This window comes from Trichosurus vulpecula, chromosome 4 (genome assembly GCF_011100635.1).
Source record: "Trichosurus vulpecula isolate mTriVul1 chromosome 4, mTriVul1.pri, whole genome shotgun sequence".
NCBI lineage: Eukaryota > Metazoa > Chordata > Mammalia > Diprotodontia > Phalangeridae > Trichosurus > Trichosurus vulpecula.
Window position 1 is genome coordinate 303,035,379 of NC_050576.1, and position 18,340 is coordinate 303,053,718.

Sequence of the window (18,340 nt, forward strand, 5' to 3'; positions counted from 1 at the left end):
TAACTATTCTGGTGTGTATGATGAGTCAAAGGTTACAGATATTTTACTCACTTTATTTGCACAATTTCACACTGGCTTCCAGATTGGTTATGCTAATTCTAGATCCACTAACAATTCATTAGTGTGTTTGTCTTTCCATGACTTCACCAATATTGGCTAGTCCTTTGTCTCTTGTCACTTTGCTAACTTCCTGGGTGTGAGGACCTTCACAACTTAGTATTCAGAAGGACTTTCTATGTTCAATGTAAATCATTTCCTTTATTATTGTGAGTTACAGAAACCTGGCAATCAATCACAGCTTCATATCACTTAAGAAAGGCTCAATAATGTTTGGTTTTGTTCTATTCTCAGAAGATTAAAAGATTTCGAATTTTTTTTTGAATGAGGAAGAAGGCATCCCAGAGATAGGGAAAGGCCCTATGGATGAATAGAAGATAATGAATTTTCCTTCACTTGTCAGCCAACTAGCTTTTATTAAACACCTACTATGTGCCAGACATGAATCTTTAGAGAACCTCCAAATAAAATGAAGATCCTAGTAATTGGCCTGTGCAACCAGTATAGTTCCAATTTCCATACTGTTTAGAAAAAGTAAGTCTTGAATCAATCAAATCCAAAAGCATTTACTATGTAAGGACTAGGGACCAACCGCCACCCCCCCGCCCCGGCAAAAAAAAAAAAAAAAAAAACCCCAAACAGTCTCTGTCCTCAAGAAGCTTTGATTTTATCTGGGGAAACAACATATACATAGGTAAGTAATAAAATATAAAAGTAAATTGTGGGAGATTTGTAACTTTAAACTGAGTTGATACATGTCATTTCGGTAAAGTACATGCTCGGCAGATTTTTTTTCACTCATATATATTGTGGTTTTAACTACCTTTATATTTGGAATTATTTATATTTGGAATTAAAGAGATAAATTACTGTCTACTCAAATCCAGTCTTTTTCTCTTTCTTACAAAAGAATACTTAAGACAATTTCCTGGTAAAGAAAAGGAGAGAAACTAAAAAAAAAAATTCCCTCACTCTCCCCTTGTAATTATAGAATTTCAGAGCTAAAAGACACCAAAAAGATTATCTAGTTTAACTCTCACATTTTATGGCTAATGTAACTGGGGGGGAAAAACCTACATGATTTGCCTGACAACATATAACTCAGTCAGTGGCAGAGACCTGGGACCAGAACTCAAGCATTCTTTCTACTACCTGGCATGCACTCTAAAAACTATGATTTTAAATTACACAAAACTAAAATATACAGGTTTTCAGATAAGCTGTAACAGACTTATAATAAAAAGTACTGTTCACATTTTCAAAGACTTTTTTTAACAAGGAACTAAAATTTAGGTATCAAAACTATATTTTTCCAAAGATAAAAAATATATAAAACATAGTTATAAGATTATATATAATCTACAAAATGCAAGACCAATGTTAGAAAAAAAATAGCAGTAAGTAAATTTCAAACTCCTATTTTAAAAATTCTATAAGGCAAAAGTGAAATTAGAAATTTGATATATGTATATTGACAATGCAATGATAAAACATGGTATTTTGAATATGTAGTAATAATAAATTATGACTTATAAACAATGATTTACAATATGGTACAAAGGTCTTATTAAATACTTTTAGGGAACCAAGATACATATGGGTCACTAGGAAAAAATGTATCCAAACAAGTGTGATCCTCAGATGTTCTGGAAGGACAGCAGTTCTGCAGTGCCAAAGAAATTCTCATTTGTTTTTCAAAAAACAAATAAAGGCTTCAGAAAAAACAAATTCAAGTAACTGTCAGCAAAGTTTTCATGGTTAAGTAGCACCTGGAATTCTAACATATGCAAATCCACACACGGATGTACATATACACGTACCTGCCATACAGAAAAAACATGCCAAGATCTCAAAAAGTAAACATCACAGATTCATTTCAAACGTAAAACTACTAACCTCTTCAATCTCATATAGTTTTCACTGGCAGCAGGTCTGCATTCAGCACGCTGTACCACTATTCCTTCCAATGAAAGTTTATCTTGAATGGAAAGAAAAACATATTAAATCATATTTGAAGACATAATACTTACTATTTCCAGTGCAGCCTTTTGATATACTATGCAAGATTATAGAATACAGCCAAATCTGGAAATGGAATAGCAGAAATCAATTAATCAGCAAGCATTTATTAAACACTTACTATATGCCAGCCCCTATTCTAGGCACTGGTGAAAGACAAAATGAAGTAGCCCCTGACCTCAAGGAGCTTATATTATATGGAAGATACAGTATTACCTCTGCCACAAACTAGCAGGACTCTGAACAGATAATGTAATTTTTTCCGTAATTCAGTTTCCTTATCTATGAAATTAGGTGACTGGATTAAGTGATCTCTAACAGCTTTTTAAATTCTAATATTCTATAATTCTAAATCAATTTCTCTGTTCCTTACTTTTTCTGTATAATGTAGGCAGATGAAATGTAGCATAACAGAAAGAACACTATCAGGTTTAGAATCATAAGTACTGGGTTCAAATCTTGCTGGGCTTTTTTTTTCAGGGACTCTGTATTTAACCTCTTCCTCAGTATCAGAGTCCTGGGCTCTAAGAGAGGTGGACGACGATTTCGCAGATCCTAAAACCATGCCCAACATTGCTCTGGCAGTATAAAAGAAAGAATTCAAGGATTTTTACAACTTTCTTACAAAAATAAGCAATTTTCTTATAAAAGAATACTGTAAAAGATAGAACTACCCCAAAAATCAAGGGAACTGGTTTCTATCACTAACTAGTCATGTTACTTTGGAAAAGTTAGTTAAGTTCTCTTGGCCTCACAGCCATGATCACCTCTATAAAAGGGTTCAAAAAGATAAACTTTTACCTAACTTCTTTATCTTCCAGCTACAAGATATTGTGATTTTATATATTCCTTTTTACTAAATCATACTGGTCTTCCTCTAAAATTAAAGTTTTGTTGTTATTATTTGGTTTTTGTTTGAATTTTCTCCATTAGGTTCTTGAAGGCTACAAGTCTATTATTATATTGTCTTTGTATAGTAATTATAAAAGAAAGGTTTGAAAAGTTCACGAAAGTCATTTCAACTCTATCGCTCTCCTTCCTCCCATCAGAGAGGTACTGTACAGAGAAGAATATTCATACTTTCCTGAATATATAGAAAGATAGGAATGGATCCTTCTCCTTTTATTACAGCAGATTAAGTGGCTTTCAGTCTGGAACAATGCAGCTAGAAACTACCATACCAGGAAACCTACAACAAAAATTCTTTTAAGAAGCGGCATGGAGCAACAGAATGGCCAAGGGCTGAGCTAAAGGACTGGACACCAGTTCTTGTGAAAAAGAAAAGGGAACTTGAATACAGCTAAGCATGTGACATGGCAGCCAAAAAAGAGAACGACATTCTAGACTTCCTTAAGAGACAAAAGGATTTACAGAGATGGTGGCAAAAAGGTCTACATTCTACCTTGATCAGTCCATTTCTCAAGTTCTATGTTCAGATGTGAACACATCATTTTTTAATTAATAAATTTACTTTTTATTTTTAGTTTACAATATTCAGTTCCACAAGTTTTTTGGTTCCAAATTTTCTCCCTCTCCCTCTCCTCCCCCCTTGTCCCCCAAGACGGCATGTAATCCAAAGCAGGTTCCACATATACTTTTACATTGAAAATATTTACATAATAGTCCAGTTGTAATAAAGAATTGTAACCAATGGAATGAATCATGAGAAGGGAGAAACGAAACCAAAAAAGAAGGGAAAAAAAAAGAGCAAAAAGTTGGCCTCAATCTGCATTCAGACTCCATAATTCTTTTTCTGGATGTGCACAGCTTTTTCCATCATGAGTCTTTTGGAGCCGTCTTTGAACCCTGCATTGATGACAAGAGTCAAGTCTATCAAAGTTAGTCCTTACAGATACTGTGTGTCTGTAATCATGTATAATGATCTCCTGGGTTCTGCTTCCCTCACTCAGCATCAGTTCATATATGTCATTCCACATTGTAATGAAGTTCGTCTCCTCCTCATTTCTTACAGCACAACAATATTACATTCTATTAACACAATTTGTTTAGCCATTCCCCAGTTAATGGGCATCCCCTTGATTTCCAATTCTTTGCCACCACAAAAAGAGCTGCTATAAATATTTTTGTACATACGGATCCCTTTCCCACTTGTATGATCTCTTCAGGATACAGCCCTAGAGGCAGTATTGCTGGGTCAAAGGGTATGCACATTTTTATAGCCCTTTGGGCACAGTTCCAAATTGCTCTCCAGAATTGCTGGATCAGTTCACAACTCCACCAACAGTGTAACAATGTTCCAATTTTCTCACACCCTCTCCAGCATTTATCATTTTCCTGTTTTGTCATGTTAGCCAATCTGACAGGAGAGATGTGGTATCTAAGAGATGTTTTGATTTGCATTTCTCTAATCAATAGTGATCTAGAGCATTTTTTCATATGCCTATAGATATCTTTAATTTCTCCCTCTGAAAACTTCCTTGAACACATCATTTTTAAGAAAGATGAAAACTTGAGGGGAACAGGAAAAAGGCAAAGGTTTCATATAATCATCCTGTTTGATTATTCTGCTCTGTTGTTTGTTTGGCTACATCTAATTTTGTTGTTGTTTTCCCCAATGGGCTAATTCTACTTAGATGCTCCACTTATTTACTGAGGTTTTTTACTTGCTTTTCTAAGCTATTGATTCTCACATGTTTTCTCATAGCTCTTCTATAGACGTTTCTGTTTGCAGGTGCCAAATTCTCCTTTAAATTTTTTGTTGACTTTTTCAACAACTCTAGAGGCTCTTACAACAGGTCAACTACTTCTCCTGGGAACGTGTGTGTGGTTTCAGTCTTCTCTTTTTGTTTCCTCACTCCTTCAGCCATTTATTTTCTTTGGAGGCTTTTCCTGTGAGCCATTGTTTCTTTTCCTCTTTTTGTAGCTGTCTTTTTATTTGAAGGGTAGGGGCATGCCTGTTTTTGTTTTCTAGCAATACTGGGGAGCTGGGTGCCAAGAACCCTTATCGATAGGTAGGATTCTGTGCCAGGTAGGCAGTGGGAGGGAGAGCTGCTGAGGTCCTTTCCAGCTGTTAACATTTTTGATTCAGTGCCTCTATGTGGTAAGCACTGGACCACTGGTTATAGAGTTTAGTGGATCTTGTACAATGAAAAGGTATTCAAATGGATCACAGCTCAAGTAACACCTAGAAAGGTATTCATCTTCCTTGGTATGTAAGGAATGAGACCAACTATGTTTGGAAGCTATAAGGCATCAGGAAGATATAAAGCATGCTTCTTTATACAATCCTTTTCGATAAAGTCAAACCTCGAGGATATTTAGAGAACTGGCATTAGAATTTAAGCTCAGTTCTACAGAACAGTAATTTGGATTACTGACTCTCCTGAGATGGGAAGCCACTACCTTCCTATCTGCCTGTTCCAAGTCACACCTGAACCTACCTTGCCTGGAAAAGAAGAGAGGAAATAAAACTTCCCCCCCAGCAAGTGACATAAGGTAACTAAAACATTTATAGATTTTATGTATTTGAAGATTTCTCCTCTATCTTAACCACTTTCCTGGCAATCTGCTCACTGTTCTAGAAGAAAAGTTTTTCAGTATAGTCTACTTGGCATCTGACCTTAAAACAGATCATTCAAACCAATATTGCATTTTTAAGAAACAGATTATTCAACTAATTGCTGTAAATAAACTTGCTTGTCTTCTACTTGATCTTTCCTGAATTTCCAACAGTTTATGGAATGATATAGCACATCAAGACTTTATTCACTCTAGCTCAGTGTTTGATTTGTGCTATGTTTATCTTCTATGATTTATATAGAGTCAACTAAATCATTTGTTCTAATGGAAGGCAGCACTAGCAAAAACAGAGCCCAAACTATGTTATATTTGGCACTGGAACATATTTTCTAAAATTCACAAGCCAAATGTGTGTCTGTGTCTAAATCCTTGGAATTCACAACAAGCAAATAATGAAGCTATGCTCTGACTCAGGAGGTCTTAGAAAACTGACCATGTTCCCTAAATATTACCCACAGTTCAACTCCAGTAAAGAGCAAAATAAGGCTTAAAAGGTATGATAAAATAGGCCATCTGGAAAAAGGTTAATGGAATTGGGGACTGTTTAGCCTAGAGGATACAATTCAATTTTCAAAATTTGCTGAGAGTCTCTATTGTGCCCAGTTCCCACAATAAGGATAGGACACTAAAGAATTATAGGAGGGATCATGTACCACAACATAGTTGAGGAGAAGGAAAAAAAAAAGACCAACACATTAATTAAGAAAAATTCTATACAATGCATAGGTAAGTATTAAAATGTAAAATACAATCAAATGTGCCAAGGGTATTAGGAAGAATGCAAATTTGTTACTGCCCAAGTACATGAAAGTTTTTAAGATGATGCTAACTGGTAGTTCTCTTATCAAGTTAAAATGAGCTTAAATTAAAAACTGGAGAGAAAATATCAGAAGGGGCTAGCCAGGGAATTCTGTAAGAAAAGAAGATATCCATCTTGGATAATTGAAGAAGGCGGCCTCTGAAAGGAAGAAACTGGATAAATTCTGATCCTAAAACTGAATTTTACAGACTATATTGAAAGGCTATTAATACAGGAGAAATCCTAGATACTATTAACAAGTCATTTTTTCATTTCCCATCTTTTAAAACTGCTATGGTTAAAATATGCATACTGGTACTTTTAAATCAAATGGTTTACTTTTAAATATCTTAAAAAAATTTTTTTTTCTGATCCAGACCAATGACTTTATAAGCTCTTTGATGGGCTTGAACTAGGATAGAAACTATTTTGATAAGACTTATCAGTGCTAGTACTCTGTTGGAAGACAAACTGACAACCCAGATAGTCAGGATTCTTTAAATTTAAAAAATGATTCTCTCAGTTTCTCTCCTCTCCCTTCCATCCCACTCATTCTTCCCCTCTTTTTCTCTTCTATTCTCTCTCTCCCTCCCTCCTCTAATCTCCTTTCTCTTGCACATACACATATCTAGAATGGACAAAAATGTAGAATAAAATCTTTCCTATGCTAGGAACTTTTCTAGGCTAACAGTTTTGAGTGCTTTTCCCACACACTGAACTCTGTCACATTTCCTTGTTGAATTTTTAAAAATGTTCCCCAGAGTAAAATTTCCTAGGCTTCTCAGAAGACTTAGTTCAATCCTACAAATATTTAAGTGGAAGGTAGTGTGACACAGTGAATGGAATCATGTACTTGGAATCAGGAAACCTGCATTCAAATCCTACTTCAGAACTTAGTAGCTGAATGATCACAGGAAAGTCACCTAACCTCTCGAGAGCATCTTCAGGTCTTCATCTGTAAAATGAGGAAACCACTATTTACACTAACTACCTAATAGAGGTGTTGTGAGGTGACTTTGCAAACCTTAAAAGATTACTTAAATAAGTTTCTTTTATTACTATTACAAATATTATTCATCTAACTAGAATCATTCATGAACACGATAACCTTCTTTCCAGATTGCTAGTACTTCTTAGAAGGAAGTTCTGTATATAGTTGCTGTAATAACTGGAACGCCTAGAACAACTCAGAAAACTGGCATATATGGTTAGCTGACATTCCTTGTGAACCATAACAATCTGATAAAATACCCAGTACACACAAGATTTCTACTTTAATTATCATGGTTGGCATGCAGGTTGTTCAAAGTTTATTTCTCAAAGCTGGACAGCTGGGTGACTCAATCTCTTTGCAGATCAAATGGATCCCAAAGCATCAGTGAATACAATGGCTTTTTTATTTTAGTTATACACATAAAGGAGCCGAATCTGGGATGGAATCAAGTGGTCAATAGGTCAGGTGTAGGGAGGGGCTTGAGGACAAGTTTGGTGCTCACCTCAGTGTCCACAATCCTATGAACTGGCATTTTGCAGAAATTTCACCAACATTAGACAATTTAACTACTCAGATGAAACAAGTGAACTTGTAAGATGACTTCTTGAAAGGGGGCAAAGTAGGGGGGAAACATTAATCACATCTGAAAGACAAAGCCCCAAATCTTGAAAAGTGACATGTGTCATGTATAATTGATATCATATTGTTTGCCTTCTCAATGGGTGGGGGAGGGCCCAGAAGGAGGGGGAGAATTTGGAACTCAGAATGCTAAAAATTAATTAATTAAAAAATTTTTAAAAAGAAAGAAGGGTATGAGAACCCAAGGAATAGACAGAATTGGATATCTGAGAAAATGAATTCTGTAAGTTTGCACAAGTTTGTACCCAACCACAGATATCTTTTTCTTCCAGATAAAACAGGTCAAAGAGGCCCCTCTTGTTTCTAATTAAGGAAAACATTTTTTTTTTGTTCATTAAGTTAGACTCTGGTCAGCATAGTGAACATAAATCAATAAAAACTGGTAAATCATATTTTAGGTACTGTTAAAGAATTATTTTCTCACCACATATTTAAAAATAATTCTAATGCTAAGACATAAATGTCAAAAATGAAAATTCATAATTTTAAAAATATCTTATGCTTTATCACACTATGAAATTTATATTTAAGATAAATCTGAAAACTGGTTAGACAAAAGAAACAAAATCACAATCAGGACTTCTAGAGAAAGAATAATTGTAACAACTTACATTTATAAAATATTTAACAGTTTTACAAAACACTTTCCTCACAACCACTCTTTGTGATGAGAGATGCAAATATTCTCATATCCACTGAAAGATGAGGAAACTGAGGCTCAAACAACTTAATCTGCAAAAGGTGACTCAGACACTTTCTGCCTTAGAAAATAAACTAATCTCTTCTAACGTCCAGTCAGAGCTTCTATCTCACTAAGCTGGGAGTGGGGAAGAGGGCAAAGGGGGAGTAGTTTTGAGGAAAAGGAAAGCAGGGGAAGGGTAATCCAATCAGTAAATAAACATTTATTAAGTACCAATTTTATAGCAGGTATTGTGTGAAACACTAAGGATACAAAGACAAAAAAACTCAATTCTTACTATCAAGGGGTTTATGTGCTATTATGGGAGTCAATAAATACACAAAAGTATGTATAAAATAAATACAAAGGGGTGGAGCCAAGATGGTGAGGTTAAAGATCACAACTGCCAAACCTCTCCCAAAACATCTTCTACAAAATGACTAAAGAAAATGCCAAACCAAATTCTGAACAGGAAAACTAACAAAAGTCACAGTAAGTCGTTTTTCTAGCCCAGGGCAACTTTGGAAGACAAAGGGAGGTCTGTGGAACTTGTGCGGTTGGCCAAGAGCCCTGTGAAGTGGAAGCAGCACCAGCTGTGGGCTAGGGTGGCATAGCAGTGAGGAGCAGTGCCAGGACCTGTTCAGAAGTACTGAACACATGGTCAACAAGAGATCCCAGGGGGCCTCCCGTGCTGTCTCTAAGTGCAGGATTGGATGCATTTGGCAGCTCCTTCGCCCATTACCCAGTTCCGGATCACAGTTCTAGGGTGAAGAGAAGTTCAGGGTCCTACCTGGGTAAGGACCAGAGCACAGACCAGGAGGGTAAAGACCATTCCTCTTCCCAGATCACACCATTTTGAATGCGCCAAAAACTTAAGCCCCTGCATAAAGCTGTGAAAGCAGCAGAATATGAAAGATAGAGGCTCAGGCCAGACATCTTCCTCCCAGGCCCCAGAGGTGAGCAGAGCCCAAATCTAACATAAAGTCCAAAGTCAAGAAATGCGCTGGAAAACGAGCAAACAACAATAACAAAAAAGAACCTGACTGTTAAAAGCTTCTATGGTGACAGGGAAGCTCAAGGCACCAACTCAGAACACAACGACTTGCAAATATCTATGAGCAAAAGCTGGGAGATAAGGAAGGCATCATGCGGCAGGGGTAACTAAGCTAAATGCTAAAGGAAGCAAGGGATTCTCAGAAGCAGAGGTGAGGGTGTGCCTTAAAGACAGAGACAGGAGATGGAACAGCCAAAAAGCTGGTGTGGCTGAAACGTAGACTGAAGAAAAGGGAATGAAATATAATAAAGCTGGAAAGGTAGGTAGACTTCAAATAACAAACCAAGGAGTTTTTATTTATTCTAGGAGCAACAGGGAAGCACTAGAGTGTACTAAATAGGATAGTGGCACAGTCAGATTTACACTTTAAGTAACTACATGGACAGCACATTGAGGGGAAAGATGAAAGGCAAGAAGATCAAATGGGAGGCTATTGCAATAGTCCTGAAATAGGGTGGTGGCCACACGGAGAACGAGAGAGAAGGGAATGGATGTGATACCGAGGAGGGAGAAGTGACAAGAGTAGGTAATTGAGTGGCTATGTATGGTGAGAGAGAGCGAGGAGGTAAGGCTAGGAGTGAGGTTACTGGAAGGATGGTGGTACCCTAGAGGAATTCAGGGAAAAACAGTGAGTTTTGGGGAAAGGATACTGAGTTCTCTGCTTTGGACATGGTAAGAAAGAGATACCTATGGGATATTCAATTTGAAATGTCCAGTAGGCAAGTGGAGATGTATAGTAAGCTCAGAAAAGAGATCAGAGCTGAATACACAGATCTTGGAGACATCAGAAAAGATAGGAAACTGACAAGATGGTCAGGTGAGAGAATGTGGAGAAAAGAGGAGAGGGCCTAGGACAAAGCTTTGTACATCTACATTTGGAGCTATGATACAAATGCTGGAAGAGCACCAGAAATCGAAGAGTGGAGAAGCAAGAAGAGAACCAAGATACAGGTGTCATGAACACCTACAGAAAAGACATCTAGCATGGAAGAGGAGGATAATCAAGCAGGGGTGGGGAACCTTCAGCCTCAGGCCCTTAGGTCCTCAAGCATGGCCCTTTGAATCCAAACTTCAAAGAGCAAATCCCTTTAATAAAAAGATTTGTTCTGTAAAACTTGGGCTCAGTTAAAAGGCCGCACCAAAGGACCTAGAAGGCCACAGGTTCCCCACCCCTGGAAGAGTCTTAAATGCTGAAGAAGTGAAAGATGAGGTTTTAGAAAAAGCCATCAGATTTGGCAATTAAGAGGAAAGAGCTATCTCAATTGAATGTTCAAATGAGAAGCCAAAATGCAAAGGAACTGAGAAGTGAGGAGAGGAAGGAGAGGCAGGAAGTGGTAGAGTTTTTCCCCCTGGGACTTTGGAAGAGACATAAGGTGATAGCCAGAGGCTTGAGGAAATGATAGGATCTAAGTAGGAAATTTGTCAGGATGGTGAACATTTTTTTGTTTTGTAGGCAGAATGCAGGCAGAGAATTTGAGATTGAAATTTAGAAAGGAGTTGAGTATAAGGGTTAGGTGCTAGAGAAGATGGGAAGGAAGGGGACCAAAGGTACATGCAGAAGGATTGGTTCTGGTACGGTGATCACCTCTTCATCAGGGACTGGAGTAAAGGCAGTGTTAATAGAAGGTGATGTCTGGGGGTTTTGAAAAGCAGAGAAGGGAAGAAGAGGGAGATCATGGAAAATGACCTCTACTTCCTCAGTAAAGTAAGAGTTAAGGTCATCAGCTTAAAGAGAGGAGTAAAGAGTGGTGTGGGAGATTTAAAGAGAAAAAAGGGTGTTTTAAATCATTTCTGTGGGAGTGGAAAGAGAACCAATTAGAGAAGTAAAAAGGATCATATGAACAGAACCTAGAGATGAGAGGAGAATCTTGAATCAAGAAGTATGGGAGGGCCAGGACATATAAAAGGCATTCAGTTCAAGAAATGCTTAGTAAGAGTAGAAATTTGTTATTCCAGGTCTAATTACCATTATCCACCCCTTAGCAAGACAGATACCGAATTCCGGGCAGGGCTAGTCCAGAGGCTTACAATGAAAATGGCTGGCAAAATACAATATGTGGGTGTGATGAATCTGTACAGTTAGAAAACTCCAAACACATACCCTTTCTCTCTTCATCCTGCTCCCTGAACCACAATGACAACCTAAGAATTGTACAGCACTCAGAGATATACTTTGATCTGGGAATTGAATTCTGTCAGCCACAAGCTTTGTCAATAGTCCTCTAGCTGCAGAAGAAACAATTATTACCCCAAATCACTGAAAAAAAAACCTGTAGGAAGAACATGCTAAATTGTACCAAAATTGTTTATATTGCAATCAAAATCAATTATATACATGGAGATAAATATAGGCCCAACAGTATTTATTCTTTAAGTTCCACTACTCCTATAATGACCACTAGTCACTCCATAAAACATTTTCTTTACCTAAGTCCTTAATCTTTTTATTCATTGTTGTTGAGTTGTTTCAGTCACGACCAATTCTTTGTGACCCCATTTGGGGTTTGCTTGACAAAGATACTAGAGTGGTTGGCCATTTCCTTCTCCAGCTCATTTTATAGCTGAGGAAACTGAAGCAAACAGAGTTAAGTGACTTGCCCAGGATCAGACAGCTACTAATTTGTCTGAGGCTGGGTTTGAACTCAGGAAGATGAGTCTTCCTGACTCTAGGCCTGGCACTCTATACACTGTACCACCTTGTTGCCCCTTAATCTGAGTGTTTCCCTTACTGCAAATAGCAAAGCCTAACAAAAGGTTGTCCAAGTGAATTTGTTACCATCTCTGCTGTATGCACGAGTAGCTAGGTGGTGCAGTGGATAAAGGGCCTGGAGTCAGGAAGACTCATTTTTCTTGAGTTCAGCTCTGGCCTCAGATACTAGATGTATGACCTACGGCAAGTCACTTAACTCCATTTGTTTCTACTTCCTTATCTGTAAAATGAGCTAGGGAAGAAAATGGCAAACTATTCTTTGTCAAGAAAACCCCAAATGGAGTCACGAAGAGACGGACATGACTGAAAACAACTAAATGACAAAAATCCCTATACACTCTATAGGAATAATCTCCTTATTGTATGATATTTGATGTCCCATAAAGCTAAATAGATCTGTCAAGTGAAATTAGTATTACTTAGCTTTTGGATGGTATTGAGAGCTATCATGTATATGTGGCTATTTTTCTGGCTGATATGCCAAACCTTCATAAAGAATTTATTAAATGGCTACCAAGCCTCAACAAGCACTTTTCAAACATTTTAAAAGACATATCCACAAAAGACAAAATTATTATTCTGCTTCAAAAAAATAAAACAAATAAGACTTCTAGAACAGAAAGCCAAATTAGGACTGCAATGCACCCACCATTGCAAGCTAATGGCTTCAGTCAAGGGCTGAAAAAGAATTCCTTCTGCAACAAATCAAAAAGGTGTTGAGAAGAAAAAATGAAGAGAAGGAAAAAAATGAAGTAGCTCTATAACTTTAGAAAACTGCTTTCACAAACAGCATTTATGAATTATTCTTCCAACTAACTTTGGAATGTAGGCCATTTTTACAAATGAAGAAACAAAGAGAAATTGACCTCAGTTCACTCCAAATACCAAAGTCACAGGTTCTAAAGTCTTTAGGCCATCATACCATGCTGCTCATGAGATACCTCTATTAGGGTATCTTTTTGTTTCTGTTTGGAAAACAGCATACCACAGGAATATCAAAAACCAGGGCTTATATTAATAAGGAGTGGAAACCATTTCTAAGGAGGGGAAAGTTGGCAGGACCAGGAATTAGTCTACTTTGTCATGCAAACTAGTTTGAACATAGGGATGTCACAAGCTAAATGGTAGAACATAGCGGGAAAGACCTCCCAGCACCCATAGCACCGACTACTATTTTGAAATGGTTGAGCAACCCAGGCCCGGCCTTACAGGCTGTTCTCTATGCCCTCATCCTCTCTACCACAAAGAAAGTCTCCAGATCAGAAGAAGGAAAAAGTTAGGAGAAAATGAAACACAAAGAAGCAAAAGGAGAACTCAAAATAAAATGTTTAGATATATGTGGGTCTTCACACATACATACATACATAAATACATACATACATACATACATACAAACAAGCAAAGCCTACTTTTTGTCTAACCACCATACCCTCAGAGACTGTTCTGAGACAAGGACTGATAGCCATTGCAGAAGGAACACTACATTAGATTAATGTTCAATAGTTCCTAGGTTTTTCTTCATAACAGCTACTTTTATTTTGTTCTTTTAAACAGACAATATGACTTTTGAAACACAAGGCAAATAAATCAGTCTTTACAAAAAGTAGATGAGTTTATGCTGCTTAGTTTGGGGAAATGCTTTTTCTCTTTTTAAAAATTCTCAGGTAAAGGATAGCTGAGGGGGGCAGGGATATACTGGGAAATTAAGATGATGCTAAAACAAAAGAGGGCAACAAAAATTTAACTTAAAACACTGAATGAATTACAGTGACAATGACTAACATGGACAGTAAAAGATTATGAAAGCCATTTTAAACATACACTGGACTTGAAGTTAACTTCAAACATGTATTTGTCATCTGTCATTTTATTTTTGTAAAATAAGTTTTCCATAACATAGTAATTATGGGTTTATGCAAATTATGTTGAAAATTTCTCTTTGAAATAATTTCACTAATCCCTTCCACATAATTTCTGTGAAAACTGATCACAAAATATTAAGATATGAAAAAATTCTTTAAGACTTTTCTAAGCAAAGTACAATACTCCTTTAATCCTCCTTCATACATTTACAGATACTTTACAATTACTGACAAAATAAAAAATTATTTCATAATATTAATTACTAATGACAAAATGGCATTAGACAAACAGGAAAAATATTCAAATGTTTATATCAGGTTGGTTTAATAACATGTAGAAGACATTTTATGTTGCTAGAGAAACAAATTATAAAATAAAGATTATTGCATTAAAAGCTACCTAGTTCATTTTTTCAAATTAAGCAAATACATCAAATAAATGATTGCAAATAAATAAACTTGAAATCTTGGCCATAAAAACCCAAGCAAATTGTCATCCTTAGGTAAAAGGCTTAGCTTCCTACACTACTCTGGAAAGCAAATTATATTTACTGTGCCTCCAGAAAGAAAAAAAAAAACTTCCTTTTTTTTTCCCCAAAGGACTCAAACAGGTATTCATTCTTTGGAAGGGGAAAAAACAGAGGCTGGAGGTGCTTTCAATTTTTCCAGCTATATTAATATTTACTTGATGGAGAAAAAACTAGTTTGTCATATACCCTATCATTGTTTCATGCCAAGCTATTTCAATTTGCCACTCCATGCTGTCACTTTGCTTTCTTCCCTTCCCCCCCTCTTCCACACTTATAGCCGTTCTGGTTATATATAGTGTGATGTTATATTCAAGCTACATCAGTCTGGGTCTTTGTTCAGCCAATGTTTATCCTTAATATTACAAAGATTCCATAGGCAGGTTAAACAGAACCAAGTATAAATGACTATTGAATCTCTCTTCTCTTTCTGATTATCTTAAAAATTAAAAAAAGTCCTTTACATCCAAAGTAACTAAGAAATCATCTCTGTTGTTGAAGACACTGAAATCAGAATGTCATGGCAAAACAAACTGAGTACTACACAATAAACAACAGGCGTAGCTCTCTTAATTTTCTCAAAAAAAAAAAAAAGACTGACACTATGTAGCATATGTCATATATAAAGCTAATAGATTACAAAGCTATCCACCACATATATTTATTCCCATTTTCTTATCTATACCACCCCCACAATCTAAAATACTAAAACCAAAAATAACAATTCAATATCCAGTTTCCAAAAGTGATAGTATATTAAAAATTCTGAATAATTCAATGATTTATTAAGACAAAAGCACTACTGGTTTGGCAACTTAAAGGGTATTTAGATACAAAAAGCAAATCTCATGTTTACCTGTATAATTAAAAAGAAAACGTGACCTACTTGGTAGTAAGCACATAAAATATTCAGAATGATCTAACTTCATGCCTGCAAAGCAAATGCTTTTGTAACCAATCTCTGCCCTCATACAGTTAAATGCAAATTCTCTTTTTCAGTCTTACTCCTGAAAGCTCCTGCATACATAGCTGATACGCCACCTACAGCAAAACGGAGCTGACAGCTCATGCGAGGTCGCCAGCATTTCCATTCCATCACGGAGCTGGAGCTGAATAAAGGCGTGTTTGTGTGGTGGTGGTGCTTTTTAAAAAGCTCTCGCTAAGCCAAGAACAAGAAGCTGCAGTGATTTTGAAAATGGAACGTAAAATAAACAGGAGAGAAAAAGAAAAAGACTATGAGGGGAAACACAACAGTCCTGAAGGTACTGATCAAGGAAAGAGCTGCAAAACGCTGACGACTCTCAATGTTGGTGGATATTTGTATATTACTCAAAAACAAACACTGACCAAGTATCCAGATACTTTCCTTGAAGGCATAGTCAATGGAAAAATCCTTTGCCCCCTTGATGCTGATGGTCACTACTTCATAGACAGGGATGGACTCCTTTTTAGACACGTTTTGAACTTCTTACGGAATGGAGAACTTCTACTACCAGAAGGATTTCGAGAAAATCAACTCCTGGCCCAGGAGGCGGAATTCTTTCAGCTTAAAGGGCTGGCTGAAGAAGTGAAATCAAGGTGGGAGAAAGAACAGCTAACAGCCAGAGAGACTACTTTCTTGGAAATCACTGATAACCATGATCGCTCACAAGGTTTGAGAATCTTTTGTAATGCTCCTGATTTCATAACAAAAATAAAATCTCGCATTGTACTGGTGTCTAAGAGCCGGCTGGATGGATTTCCAGAGGAGTTTTCTATATCTTCAAATATTATTCAATTTAAATACTTCATAAAGTCTGAAAATGGCACACGACTTGTGCTAAAGGAAGACAATACCTTTGTCTGCACCCTGGAAACTCTGAAGTTTGAGGCTATTATGATGGCTTTAAAATGTGGCTTTAGACTGCTGACCAGTCTGGATTGTTCCAAAGGGTCAATTGTTCACAGCGATGCACTTCATTTTATCAAGTAATTACTTCTGTCACTAGACAAAGGCAACAAGCATGAAGCCAGTAAACCTTGTTAAAATACAGCATCCAGACATCACAAATAACATGCCTAACTAGCTCTGTACCCCAGAGCTCTGCTGCTAATGAATTACTGTGAGCTAATGGTATGTAAATTCTATCTATGATATCCATCTCTGGGCTATTTGTGCTGGACAGAATCCTGCACCTGAAGCAGAAACAAACTATCTTCTAAATACTGTAAATAAATATTGAATGTTTTTGCTATTTGTTTATTTCTTCCTTCAGGTGGTTTTCAACTGGAATTGCAATATAAAATGTCTTGGGCACTTGCACGATTAACATGCATGTACATTACTGCACTTTTATGATGATAAAAATATTTTAACAGAATACAAGACTTAAAAAACTGCTTACAGAAAAATTACAAAGCAGCTGAATTGGAAAACATAAGCACTCAGCACAAAATAGACTTGCAGATCAACTAAAACAGATTTCTAGTGCAACAAAATGAGACTGCAAGAGGGCATTAAAGATATTGATTTAAATTTGAATGGCAGGCAACAAAGAACATTTCACAGCTTGTGAAACAAAACTGGAATTACAGCTGAACTGATAATTTGCTGAAAATTCCTAGGATATTGTGTTTGGTAACAATAAAAAAAATAAAAACAATGCTAGCTTCTTTTCTTGTATGCATGACTATAAGCAATAGTAGTAATATGCCAAAATATTAATTTAGTCACACTTAATGATTTCATGTAAAAATCTGTAACATGAAATAGCCAACTACCATGCTACAACAACACTGGATAGTCACATAAGTTTCAAAATTAGCAAATCTGTTTTTACAGGTTGAAGTCCTACAGGTATAGAGAACTTAAGTCTTGGTAGAGCTCATCATTAAAATCTTAAACAGCAATTGTTTTAGAACCCTATTACCACAAACAAAAGAAAACAAAAAACCTGGACAGTTTTGGAGATCAAAAATACTAAATCACATCTCTTCCTTCTTGTAATACAATTCAGTCACAAACAAGATGCAATTAATCATAATAGTGATACAGTTTTGACCCTAAAAAAATTTATGAGATCTTGTCTTAGGAGATTCATTAGGTTTTATTAAAATGGTAGTTTTTTAAAAAAAAAAATCCTGGTTAATGAATAAGACAAATAATTTCCAAGAAATAAATTTTATACATCTGTATGAAAAATATATAAAGGACAGTAGAAATAATCTTTAAAAATTTTCAGGTTTATATGTCTAAATGAAATCATGCATCTAAAAAATTAAAAAATGCTTTCCAAATGTATATTTATTTCTTGCACAGGGGAGCTGAGTCACTTTCCTACTTTCTTCATGAAAAGTACTAATCTAATCTGTTGGAACTGCTCTTCTAATCTAAGAAAAATTAAGAAGATTAAGCTTAAGTTTTAGTTATAATACACATGTGCACATGTGCTCAAGAATGTCTCAGATTATATTTTTGAAT

At 36.2% G+C, this 18,340-nt stretch overlaps 2 protein-coding genes across 3 annotated transcripts in view; one reads left to right on the forward strand and one right to left on the reverse strand.

Moving 5' to 3' along the window:
* Positions 1–18,340, reverse strand: part of GTF2F2 (general transcription factor IIF subunit 2) — a 170,764-nt gene that overhangs the window by 87,648 nt on the left and 64,776 nt on the right. For both annotated transcript variants that reach the window (XM_036757794.1, XM_036757795.1), the window contains one exon: positions 1,954–2,035. In XM_036757794.1, the coding sequence (XP_036613689.1) occupies positions 1,954–2,035 (82 nt within the window). The remainder of the gene's footprint in view (positions 1–1,953; positions 2,036–18,340) is intronic.
* Positions 15,976–17,522, forward strand: KCTD4 (potassium channel tetramerization domain containing 4). Its single transcript, XM_036757796.1, has one exon. It carries the CDS (start codon positions 16,076–16,078, stop codon positions 16,850–16,852), a length of 777 nt encoding a protein of 258 aa, XP_036613691.1. The 5' UTR covers positions 15,976–16,075; the 3' UTR covers positions 16,853–17,522.

Excerpts from the sequence above, each read along its gene's own strand:
- KCTD4 (XM_036757796.1), top strand. The coding sequence starts at position 16,076 with ATGGAACGTAAAATAAACAGGAGAGAAAAAGAAAAAGACTATGAGGGG.